General features: G+C 36.8%; 1 protein-coding gene across 1 annotated transcript; it reads left to right on the top strand.

The window, feature by feature from the left end:
* The first annotated feature begins 1017 nt into the window (after positions 1–1017).
* LOC132123288 (UPF0547 protein C16orf87 homolog) lies at positions 1018–7371 on the top strand. Its single transcript, XM_059533847.1, has 4 exons — positions 1018–1218; positions 1999–2092; positions 5068–5247; positions 6634–7371. The coding sequence occupies exons 1-4, from the start codon at positions 1036–1038 to the stop codon at positions 6750–6752; spliced, it is 576 nt and encodes a 191-aa protein (XP_059389830.1). The 5' UTR covers positions 1018–1035; the 3' UTR covers positions 6753–7371.
* Positions 7372–13542: the final 6171 nt, after the last annotated feature.

Raw genomic sequence — 13542 nt, 5'->3', positions numbered from 1 at the left:
AACAAAAAAACAAAGCACATCACTTCACAGCCTAATTATACAATTACATTAATGAGTAGCTTAGAGTGCTTATATCAATGAAATGTGATATGTAACATGCATTATGTAATGGACAAGTTTTAAAGCACAGTCCAAATAACCCTAACAAATATTTGAATCATTATAGCTATGATCAATTTGCCAGGTTGTTAAAAATATTGTTCACAGAAATGTTTGTTGTTAAAGAGTAATCTTTCCTTGCACAACTAGTAATACATGTTTTAAATTAAACTGAGAAAAGTTTGTTACTTATACAGTCAATATTTTGATATGACATTGTGCAAAGAAGTAACCTATGAAAAAGAGCCTGATTATAGACTACAGCAAACAGAAAATCATCTGTCCATTAAGATCGGTGTTTCAGCCTCAAGCGTACATTGCAATTCAAAGTGAGGACAAAATTATCAGTTTCATAGTGTTTTTGGTACAGGAAATGGTAATACAGATTACAATTATAATCTAATGCTCGCACATGCTTCCGCACAAGCATTTACAGTTACACAATACAAGTAATCATAAAAGGAAAAACAACATTGATCAGTGCCATATATTGAAGTATTTCATATGAAGATATTATAAATTATTAGTCCGATTTTTCAATATTGACAGTTTTCGTCGCATCGAACAATTGTTTTCATCAAGGCTTAATATTAAAAAGTGATGGCAGTGTCTCAAGCAGCATATCTATTTCACCTACATCAGCACTTATTGTTCTTCAGAATCTTCACCCATGTGACCATGTGACTGTCGTGATCTAGTGCGCATGCTCCTTGAGTGCTGGCTGCATAAAGGAAATATCTAGACAGCTGAATATTTATTATTGACGTTCTACCTCTCAAAGCTGCTATTATGAGGCACAGTTCTAAACTTTAGAATGTCCAAAAACAACAAAAAAGGCGCTAATCTTTCCATTTCTGGCTGTGGGTCACGTGAGCTGGCAGCCAGGGACCGAGCGAGGCTCTACAGCGCGCATGCGCAGTCTGTCTCGAGCGATTGATGTGTGTGTCTGAGCTCCTGATGAGCTGCACTTCTCTGTGTGCCTTAGTGCAGCTGGAAGTTTTACAGTACGATCGCCGAGGTCAAGGGATATTATTGCAGCCCGTCGTTATAAATATGTCTACAAACAAAGTGAAGAAAGTGAAAATGGCCACCAAATCATGCCCGGAGTGTGACCAACAGGTGAGCTGTTGTTTGTCAATGAATGATATATTTGTGTTTTTGCTCAAGTTCTCAAATGCCGGATTGTTATCTTTAGTACGGTGTGTGCTTTGATAAGGTTGAGTTATCTATTAGATCTGTGTGAGTCACAAACAACGTTGCTGTGTGCTGTGAAATATGGTTTTCGCGTTTTGTCGATTGTATTGAAGTGATTTTATTGATATTATATGTGGTATCACACAATAAGCCACCGAATCTGGTTTCCATCTTAGTTCGGCGATGAAAACGTGTAAGGTTGTTAAATGATATCCAGCTTGCTGCATTGAAACAATTAAATTTCATAGATTTCATGCAGTCTGTTTTCGCTTCGTTTAATATCACGGAGCAGGATGATCTCTGCGATTAAAATGCTTATAAATGTGCTTGCTATTATCTAAAGGCTTCTGCCATTTCTAAGGATGATGCAGTTATACATTAAAGCTGGTTTCGACGTATAAACGATTCATATTTTTTTGTTTATTTTGCCCTTGAACAAACCGAACTGGCTTCATTGCAGACTGTACTTAGTGTGACTGTATCAGTTGAGCTGCAGAAAACTATCAGGGTATCGTTTCCTGTTTACTGTGGCGTCAGTGTCAGTTTTTCTCCAGACACTCCGTATTTATTTGCTCCTTTGAAAAATGCATAATATTGAAGTGCTCTTCCTCGAGTGTTGTGAAATATTTAGTCAGTCATTGTACAGAAATGTCACTGTGTGCTGAAGTTCACTGAATTCTCCTTCTCTCTTTCTGTTTCTGTCAGATTCCTGTGGCTTGTAAATCCTGTCCTTGTGGCTACGTCTTCATAAGCCGAAAGCTTCTCAATGCCAAATTAAATGAGAGGTCTCCAGTAATGGGTAAATTGTGCATCTTTTAAATGTTTTATGCCTCTGAACCACCCATATATTAATCATTCATATATCATGTTATGCTAAATTGTGTACTTACTAAATATTTATCAAGTGGCCTTTAACAAGCTGTGTAATGTGACTATTGATCTGGAAAGTGACGGCTGTGGAATAGATGTTTAAAATTCTTACAGTGGAATGTAATTCCAGATATTAATCAGCTAACTTTTCTGTCCCACTGAAAAAAATGAACACTTGCTCATTTCATTGCTTTAATATCTACCCATATGAGTCTGCCACAGTTAGTCTGTGTCTTCAGGCTATACTCGTGAGTTATGGTGATCGAGAATTTTTTTTTACATACTATCATTATGTGCTGGACTCTTTGGGCTAGTGAATGGAAATGAATAGCAGGCAAGTTTCCAGTCAGCAGGATGCGTTGAGAATACAGAAATGAGTGCTGCAGTGATGGCTGTTTGCTTGAGTGAGTAGTGCTAAGAGAGAGATGGGGGAAGGGCCAACTAATTCCTGTCTGAAAAGCTTGTTCCTGTCCTCTCTCTCTCTCCACCCCCTCTCTCTCTCTCTCTCTCTCTCTCTCCCGCCACTGTCTTACCAAGAAACTAGTCACAGTATTTCACTTGACTCATTTTTATGATACATTAAGTCATGTATAAATTCACCCAAAGATTAAATTACAAAATGCATTTCTCAAAGTTGAACTGAAGGTTTGTTGAATCTTATTAGGAGGGATTTTTGTGAAGTGATGTCACAAAATGATGTCTGTAGACATTTTTAAAAGTGTGTTATGTAAGTGATAAGGGGCCAGCTTGGGTGGTCGTGATCTTGTTAAAATGAGACAACTGTGTGGCTTATAGTGTGAGCACATTTCAGTCAGTGTGCAGTTTTTATTAGTTGTATTTCTTCACAATTATTTGGTAGGCTTGTGATTTTAAAATGATTAATTAGATTTTCTGCTATTTGGAATTCATATTTAAGCACGAATATCAGGCTTTGGGTCAGTCATGAGTATTATTTAGTTTAAGTTAGAAAATAATGTCTTGTTGTGTACATATCAAATACATACATATCATAGTCTCATGCATGCTGGAGTTTTATGATTTTAAAGCCCAGCTGGCGTGTGCATTGCGTTTTTTTGGTGGCGCAGGCTCAGACTGTGATTGTTGCATTGAGTTATGACTGGAATGCTCTGCACAAATGTTCTTTGTTTAAATGCTTTACTGTGGTGTGATGTATACGTTGATTTCTCTACTTCTTTACATTTTTCTGTACAAATAATTCAGAGCTCTCTGCAAGTCACATAAGGAATTAATTTGTAAATATGTGGAGGGTGTGAGATTCTACTTGTATTATATTATTTGAAAGGTGTAGCCATAGTTTATTCTGAATGAAACATTTCCATTTTTAGCAGAAGTATTTATTCAGGGCTTACCCTGCTCTCTGCTAAGAATAATGTGCTCAATTTGAAATAGGACAGCCTTTATTTAGATTACCCTGCCTGCCCTTGCATTTTGGAAAGAGAATTTTATTTCAGAATTAAACATTTAATTTAATTTTAAAATATTTAATGAAAGCCTAAATAAGACATTTATTAAGAAAATTGTGGTGTTTGCAACATGAAACAAGACAAATGTGATAAGAATATTGGATCAAATTTACAGCCAAGCTTTCCAGATATTTTGCAGTAATATTCACACATGATGCAACCCGGTCTTCATGATTGTGGCATAGTTGTGAAGGAGTTGCGCAGTGTTAATTAGCTTTAGAACAGAGCTCTTCTTGTTAGTGCAGGTTATTGACACGGCCTGGATTCCTGAGTTAACGTGCAGTCGTACAGCAGGCCGGTAAAGGGAGTGAGCAGAAGAAGATCTTATCACAGCGTTTAGAATCAAATGGCTGCCATGGAAATACATGATTATATAAACATTGAAATGATCTGTTGGGGAAAGAAGGTTAGGTTGCCTTTAGAGATTCACAGAACAGGGTTGCACCAAGATTATTAAATCATCCATCATTCTAGTGCTGGATTATTGTAAACATACTTGATTAAAAAAAAATATATATATATATATATACATACATTTTGGAAAGTTGACATGCTGTACTTCATATAAAAATATTTTTAAATGGCATGTTTCTAATTATGTTTCTAACTTAAAAAAAAAAATAGAAATAAATAATTATTTTTATAAATGCAACTTTTATCTCCTACTATTTTAGAGGCTACATGGAATATATGTATTCAAATGAATTTTTCACACCATAACAAATGAGTGAACAATGAAAAAATCGTAAGAAGCATAAAATTTAATAAAAATATGTAATGAACATAAGTTATAACACTTAATATGCAATTTCCCTTTTTACATTAAGAGCAAGAATATCTAATACTTATTATATAAAATTTATATTTATAATATTTATTTATTATATATATATATATATATATATATATTTTTTTTTTTTTTTTTTTTTTTTTTTTTCATTTTTTTTTTTTTACATAAGATCTTTGGCAAGTTATGTATAGAATTGGCCAAATAAATCTTTTTAAAAAGCTTTCCAAATATTATTATTAGTATTATTGTGGTGTAGTCGCTCTCTTCACACAGGGTTGCTAGAGTCTGTTACTAATGACGTTTACTTGAAGCCTGAAGACTCCTATAAATAAACTCCCTCAGAGAGACGCAGGCCTACTTCCTTTAGTAATGAGCTCTTAATTCTCTGATTGTAGCTCTGCATATGGCTGTGCTTTTACATTATTTGCATATGGACTCACACAGACCCTCATTTGGCTTTTTAGTCTGTCAATATTGATTGGGGGATGGGTTTAAAGACTATGTGAGGAAAACGAGAGCTGCTGTTTGTGATAAAACTGTTCATGGGATGGTGTGGCTAGTTTGGGTATCCAGAATATGAATGTATCAGCACCAATTACTGTATATTATAACCTTTTGGTTGTGTTTCAGACCAGTTGGACGCAAAGAGAAGACGAACAGAAAGAATCAGAAAAGAGAAGATCAACTTAACACCTAGCAGTGATATGGAAAACAGGAGGCGACCTCGTTCCAACAGTCAGTCAGATCCAATCCGCAGAGGAAGAGGCAGACCCAAAACTGTTGGACTGAAGAAGCAGGAGGAAGAAAAAGGTAAAGTGTCTGGGGAATAGGAGTCATTATAGATTTACAGCCTATATTCTACATTAACTTTAAGAAATGTAGACATCCAGGGTGACTTTATTGCTGTTATTTTTTCATTTGCATTGGCAATGATGTCAGATAATGTCAATTTAATTGTCCACAATAATAAAAAAACTTTATTCGATCAACTTTTCTTCAAATATATGTAAATATATTTAAATAAATACAGACTATTGTAAGTGGAACCAGCAAATTTCTCTGAACATTTGAATATGAATATAAACAATAGTACTTTGTTAAGCTGACAAAAAGAGTTGTTGCTTTGAAAAGTGCTTTTGTCAACGTTTGCTTGGAGTGTGCTTTGAAGGGATCTTGTGAATAATGTTTGATCACAGGTTTCTTTCCTGTTTTTGCAAACACCCTTTTTCACTATCGATGTGGCATTTCTTTTCAGCGTCCGTCACTGTTTCTATCATTTTATCCAGTTTGAATCTATATTTTCTCATTTTGTGTCATCCCTAAAATAGTTCATAGTTTAAATGCGTCTTGTCTGTTGGGTCAAACAGTAAATGAGCGTAAACCTAAAGAGGAACGTTTAGTAGCCTTTTAAGTATCTTAAGTATTAAGAAATATTTTAGAGAAGTTGCTATAAAACTGGGCTAGGAAATGAAAGATGTTGATGTATGTTTTCACGTCTGGAGCGCCTCACCAAGAGGAGGTAGGAAATAATACTGCGAGCATTTGATAGTGTTAACTGTGTCCTAGAGTCTAGATACCACCCCTATCCCCAAACTGACCTTCACTCCCATCATACCCCTCTCTGATCTCACACTCCCCCTAGAGATTTCTGTTTATTTACATTTGCATTTAGAATAAAGCCCCTCTGTGGCGTGTCACAGCTGATCTTCGCTCCCAGCCACACCTAGCTGTAAACCAAATAGTGTCTCATATTAAATAAAACTCTGGCTTGATCAACCCTTGTGTGTTTTAGATAAAGTTTTTTTTTTTTTAATGACAACAGATGACCATATCTCCATGGACACAAAGAAATCTTCAGTATTCAGCAGCCATCAGGGTGGCACGTGCTTCATTGTACTGTTTCCAAGTGTACAGCTTTCATATTGTGGATTAATGATCCTTTCTTTACTCTCTGCTGAATAAATCATTGCCGGGTTGGAAGCTTCCCTGCAATATCAGCTCTTCTGTGGAGGAGCGACTGCAGATCTGCTGTGCTTTTCACTTTAAACAAAGAGTTTCAATTAAATTACATTAGTATGAAGTTCTGCCCCTTTTGAATTATGCTTTGTGTCCTGTAATAAATTGGCACATTTCCCTGTTGATGTCAAACCAGTCGTGGTTGTTTCTGTAATGATTTTTTTTTCTTTTCTTTCACAGAAAAACAGGAAAAGGAGGTTGACATGTATGCCAACCTCTCCGATGAGAAGGCTTTTGTGTTCTCGGTGGCCTTGGCTGAGATTAACCGCAAAATTCTGGGCCAGAGACTCATCCTGTAGCAGGCGTTGGAAACAATTGCAGCTGAAACTCAGGACTCTTACTACGTGGCTGTGTGGCTGTCCCATATGTCTGTGTAAAAGAGGGAGGGAAACTCAGACACAGAAAGGCTTAAACCCCGAAGCTCAGTGGTGCTCCCGTGAATCGGTGGGGTTTCATCCCCCCGGTTTGTGTATGAGGGGAAAATGACTGTTATCCTTCACATGAGTGAGAAGTGTAGTAATCATTAGTGGTGTAGGATTCTATCTATTTTATTGACAATTTTACGGAATGTATTTAAATGTTGCTACCAGTCGTTTCTTAAAATTTCAAGCTGTTTACTGAGGGACAATGGGTTCACCAAAAGAGTGCAAATTATGACTGGTGCCATTATTCAGACTTGTAATTGGATCTGTTCCAATATTTGTTTATTAAGGTGCCAGTGAGCCATATTATTTCAAAAGTAACCTGGAGCTGAACCCCAGGAAATGCCGGATTAATGGTTATTTATTATGCCTCAACCACCTTAATTTAAGTGTGTATTTTATTTTTCCCTTTTGGTATTGTTTTGACGAATGGTAACAGCGTATATGTGTAATATTCATCTTGTATAAATATATATTAAATTCAATTGCATTCAAACTCGCAGTTTTATTTTTAGTGGAAGTTAATTGCAACCATTCCTTCTCATACGTCATCTGCCCTTCTTTTAAGATGGATTTGGAGCAAGAAAAATGCCTCTGGCAACTCTCGTAGAGAGAGCTCATATTTCAGCTGTCTTCTAAAGCTCTACTCAAAACTCGATCACTTTGTTTCAGTTCTTCACAGGCAATATTTCACCATGAACAAGCTGAACCAGACTCAGACGTGTTGAATAAAATACACAAGGATCATCCTGGTTTTAAATAAAAATGTGAACTTTGGTATTTATGTAGCATTATTGTTTACAAAGAGCCCAGACCATTTCTGAACATGTATTTATTTATTTCCACCATCAGTTCGGATTGTGCAGCTGCTGCAGCCAGTCTTTTTTTCCTAAGCTTCATCACCAAGCAACAAGCTCACCTCAGAGAATCCAGTGTGCGGTGGTTTCCACAGAAATGATGGATCACCCGCTCTATATTCCCTTATATTTGTCACTGATTTGCCCCCAGCAACCTTAGTGATTCTCAAAGGGCATATTAATGAATAATTTAAAACATGCCTACTTAACAGTAAAGTATGCCTCTATAGTCAATATATTCTACTTTCCTTAAGACATTATTTTTTAGCTGCTTCAGTTCTTTACATGCAACATTTCACAGTCAACATATGACATGTAAATAGATGCTATGTCCGTTCTTTTGTGTTAAAAGGTTGATGAGAATTCTTAGTAAATGGGAAAACATCCAAATTTAGTTGCTAAATTAATTTCACAAAGAGGCTTTTACGTGAGTTCACATTAACAAACACTTTCACACTGTGATTTGTGGGTTGGTTTAGCCTCCCGTTGAACAAGAAAAACAAGGTATGCATTCTGTTGTAGTAGTTCTCAATAAAAAGAATTGATCAAAGTTAATAGAGAAACCAAGACAAACGGGCCAAAGAAATTATTTTTCATAGAGTTTGAACAAGAGCCTTAAAAATGATGACCTGTACAATAAAATTTGGTTATGAGTAACTATGGGGTGTAACAATGAAAATGCAAATACTGAGTGAAAACTGCAACTGTATGGCCAATAAGAAGAGATAGCTGATGAGATAAGCCCTGGATGTATCTTAATATACATGACACAAGAGTTGTTGAGGGGTTTCCCACTTTATGAGTAGCTGTATTTGCATTTGTTTGCCACCTTCAGTCAAGAACAGTGTGACAGCTGTTAACAGCTTTTGAGCTAGGCCTATACAAAAACCAACATGATTCATTCACTTCATTTAACAGTAGTTTGTGGAGAAAAGCTCAAGTGGGGATTTTTGCTTGTGACAGTGTTTTCCTGTGTGATTATTAAAAGGCAGAAATGGTTCTATCTAAGTTTCAGTGACATGATGATGTGATGAGTCACTGGACAGTCTGAATGGTTTGGGGGTCATGGCAGACGGTGTGTCTTTGTGTGGTGGAGGTGATGAGGGTCTGATCTTGTTTGGCACTTGCTAAAGCTCCCAGTGGACATCCTCACCACAAACCTCTGGCCCTTCGCCTGGAGAATAGGAATAAAAAAAATAAAAATAAAAGATTCATTAGGTTACAGGAAATGGAGAAGCTGAATAATATTCCATCTAAAGAAAATGATTTTGTGTGCTTGGAAATATACAGAAGAGACATTTCCTCAATATATATATAGTGGCTCTGTTTGTCATTGAGTTTGCATTTAGTTTTTCATACAACTGCATGTGCAGCTGCATGTTAAGCCTACATAACAAATTAATTGTAAAAAATCATAATGTTCCAGTTTAATGTGGGAAACCAAACCAAGGCTTATTTAAAACATTAGTGTCTTTGACATGAAACACAAAAGACATCAATGAAGGAACTGGAGAACATATCCTCTGCTGTTGGTTAGAGCACGCATAATTTAAATGTTATTGAGATCACACCCTCTTTCTGGAAACACGTTGTTCAGATGTTTTGTGTGGCTTGAAAAACCATTTGGGTGGTTGATGGAAACTCAGAGTGAATCACAGGCTCTGGTTTCTTGCCTGAGGGAGTGGAATAAAACAGATTTCTGCATCTATAGCATTTGTACCAAACAGCTTGTTGTTTTTTCGAATTTGGATGGCTTGGTTTTATTCTCAGTGAACCTATAAATGGCGATCTCTTTATTAACCACTAGATGGCAGCCTAACCATAATCCTCCACTATTTACAGTCGGCTACGCAACTAATGTTTTATACATCTACAGAAACTCGTTGCTTCAGTTATGCAAGCAGATTGAAGAAGAAATGTAAATTTAGAGCCAGAAATGCAGAAAACAGTCGCTCTGTAGCAATAAGATGAATACTTATTTTTATTCGGATTCTTTTTTTTTCTATTTATTAACATGAATATTGTAAGTGTTTTGATTGACAAGATAGGCTAGTGATGCTAGCAATTCTAAGTAACACTAATATTTACATGTAACCAATAATATACATTTTTAACCATAGTTCCCGCCAAAATCTAGTAGTAGTTTAGTGCTGACTAATTATGAATTAAAGCAATACTCCATCGAAAAATGAAAATTCTCTCATCATTTATTCGCCTTGTGTTGTCCAAGATTACTTTTTTCAGATGAACACAACATTTTGTTATCCCTTTCTGTTAATGTGTGTAAAAAAAAATAGGTGTGTAAGGCAATTTCTTCTTCTTTTTTTTCTTTTTTTTTTTACAACAGCACTTTGTGAAGTAGGCTAAACAAATAAAGTTGAAAATATGAGTATTTTTCTTATACACACATCAGGTTTCAGAAGACACTGACTGATTAATTGGGGTTGTATGGATTACCGACATGTCCACTTTGTGTTTTAATTTGATGCATCATCTCTGGGAGTCACATTAACTCTAAAAAGTTTGTGTTCATTAGAAGAAAGAAAAGGTAGACTATTACTTTGTTCTCCTTCAAATAGTGTAAGAGGCTGCCAGAATCTGACATGGTAGCTAATACCAAGTTAGTTACCAGTTTTTAGTAGTTTTAACTGTAATATCTTATGCTATTTTGGTTGTCACCATTGTACACTTTTCTAAGCAATGTTTTTAACAAAAAAAAGCACAGTTTTTAGCCACGAATGAATAATCTTGTTGAATTTTACGGACTTATGCAGCAGGTTGTAATAATCATACTACACAGACATTGTGATTTCAGAAGTTTTATCAGTGAAGGTCAGAACAGACAGTGCTGGTGTAAATTGAGTCATTAAAATCCATGTCATATAAAAGAGCATTGCGATGACAAAAGTGCGTGTGAGTCATGTTAGATGCCGTACTTGTGCCACCTGTCCCATTACTAACAGGAACAACAGCCCTGTCACAGAATCACATTATTGTTTTAGCATTAAAGCGTTTTCAGTGCCATCTGTAGCACCACCCACATCGTTTAACAAGCCCTTACAAATCACAGGATGAAGATGTTTGCCTCTAATGACAAGTTACAGTTATTTGGAGGTTTTCATAACACCTGTCATTTCACTAGTGAAGCTACAGTGAATTAAACCACCCCATTTTTTGAGAGGATTCTGGAAGCTTTTTCATTTACGGAGATTTTTTTTTTTAGAAACTGCTTTTATTAGCATATCAATTCACTGTAATTGTGTTACATATAAACACAGCTGATATGTACCGACATGCTCTGTTCTTACTGGTGTTATAGAGACAATAGTAGCCAGCCATGAAGAGAACCGTTTTCAGACCGGGAACAATGCCACCAATCAAAGATGGATTTTATTCCATCAGCCTCCTGGGGCTTTACATATGCCTCTAAAACCAGAGCCACCAAATAACGTGCATGGTGCTTTGCCTGCTTGCAGTGTAGCTCTGGGCTTTTCCAACCCCAGATGAACAAGCTCTCTTATTTTGCTCCAGCTCTTTCAGATTCCTTTTCAGGAAAGGCTTAGGCTACTTGATGCCTACACACCGGTGCACGACTGACGCATCCATCTCAAATTGGGACAGTGCATGAGATCAGATCCCTTACAAGCACACACAGTCTCTGCTCCTATTCTTCTACACCAGTATAAGAGAAACTGAAGTCTGGTCTGACCTCCAGCATCCTCGTCATATCGCCATCCCTCCGTCCACCCTGCAGGGAGGAAGACTTACCACGGGGATGTTCCCAAAACAAAAAGACAAATCTGAGACCTATTAATAAAACAGGACACTCACATTTCCAGCATACTCAGGCTAATCTCAGGCAGCTGTTATCTCTAAGCAGGAAGTGCTTTCTGGGCCCACTGGCGTGCTGACGGGCGGTGGGTACCCAGTAAACGGGCTGAGAGTGATAAGATAGTTCATGTTTGAGAGGTGATCTGTCCACCCCAAATGTTACAGAACCCTGAGAGTCCGGGTCTGGGAGATATTCGTTTCTCGTGGCAGCCCACATTAGCAATGGAGTCCACTGAGTCCCACTTACCCAGGACAACAGGGCAATGCATGATGGGGACCAATCTGTACAGATCAACGCTTCTGAGCACAGGTGGCTTCAGTGTGTCAGACTACATCCGCAAATTCACAGTAAGACCCTGCTTTTGTGCAAACGGCATGAGAAAATTCTGTACTTATAGAATATATTTTTTGATTATTCTTAATTGCTATAGATATGTCTTATTATAATAACATGACTGGCAAAACTATATGCAGTTACTTTTAGATTATTGTCATTAAAAAAAATCAACTACTATTTTAGGGAGTTAAATAAAGATTTTAAATCTCTCCTTATCTGTGTGAATATTAAACTCTTATGGTAAAACATTTTTGTTTGCATATGTAAGCTACTTTTAATTCAAGTGGTTTGTAATTCTGAGGAGTAGGATTTTTACTAATTTTTTACTGACAAACATGTTCAGGGTTGCCTTTACCTCTCACATGGAGAATATGTGATTAGTTTAATTACTTTATCTGCGTACTTTGATCATTTATAAGCTTCCCTCTTGAGCTGTTGGTTTAGTTGTATGCTCTTTGTCATTTTCTATTTTCTTTTCTTGTTGAGTCAAATCATCTCAGTATTGTTTCACAAATTGTTGCACATGTTTTTGACAATGGTGCCCTTTTGGCCTTTTGACAAATTGCGCATTGTCTGTAACATTTTAAAGATGTTGTACATTAGAGAGCACAATCCCATCTCCTTTCTCAGAACAAAGAGAAAACATGAAAAGGCAATTAGCTTGTGTGGGTGAGTGAAGAAGAAAAACAATTCATTTCATTCATTTCAACTAAGCATATTTAGCTTGGGCTGTTAAATAGATGACATTTGATTGAATTGAATTCATCTTGACACTTTATAGCACTCAGAGTGAGTTTTTATTGAATGGCCTGAACGGTAATGGGATTTGCGTCTAATTTACATACCATCTCCCCAAGCGCTTTTGTCAGAGGGACTCTTCTGCTCTTTCAACCTTTAACGCTAAGAGTCCTTGCCATGTCAAACATCTATATGAGGGCACAGAAGGGATTGTAAAATGAGACTACAGTGCAAACATTCCATTCAGAGAGGGCAAGGGTAAACACCACTACGAACAACAGCATACATCCATTAACTTGTCAGAGCCCTTCAAAGCCATATTGTCTCCATCAGGCTGACGATGTACCATAAGTACAGCAGTTTAACAGCAGACTTGCATTTCCCTTCTTAACGCACATTCTGTACTCAACAATTTTCTGTGATCAAAGAGGTTTTAACATATTAAGCAGAATTATAGTTATGCTTATCTCTGCCAAGCACATATTCTTTCCCAGTGATGTTAGCTATCTTACTGGCCCGAGTCCTGTTGTGAAATGGAAATTGAGTTTCTTGTATTGTGCCAGCTTGTAATAACAGATCCCCACCACCACTAAACAGTCAGCATGGAGCCACATTCCTGTGGCTGTCCTGACCCTGGTCTCTATCTCTATTGCATAATAAGGTTTTACTATATTGTGAGTGTTGTGTTTTGGCATCCGAACACAGCAGAAAGTTGATATAGAAGGATAAAGACAAAAAGTCCCTGGCTTACACACGGGACACTGACATTAGGGACAGAACATCCAGAGAGTTCAAGGTTCCCATCTCTAGAAGCCCCTTTATTAGAGGTGTCTTATATATTTGGTAGACAGTTTTAAACCAAGCAACTTACATTGCATTCAAGCTATACATTTTATCACTTGTT

Source organism: Carassius carassius, chromosome 3 (assembly GCF_963082965.1).
Source record: "Carassius carassius chromosome 3, fCarCar2.1, whole genome shotgun sequence".
Taxonomy (NCBI): Eukaryota; Metazoa; Chordata; class Actinopteri; order Cypriniformes; family Cyprinidae; genus Carassius; species Carassius carassius.
Note: the sequence above shows the minus strand (reverse complement) of the source record. Positions and strands in the feature narration are given on the sequence as shown.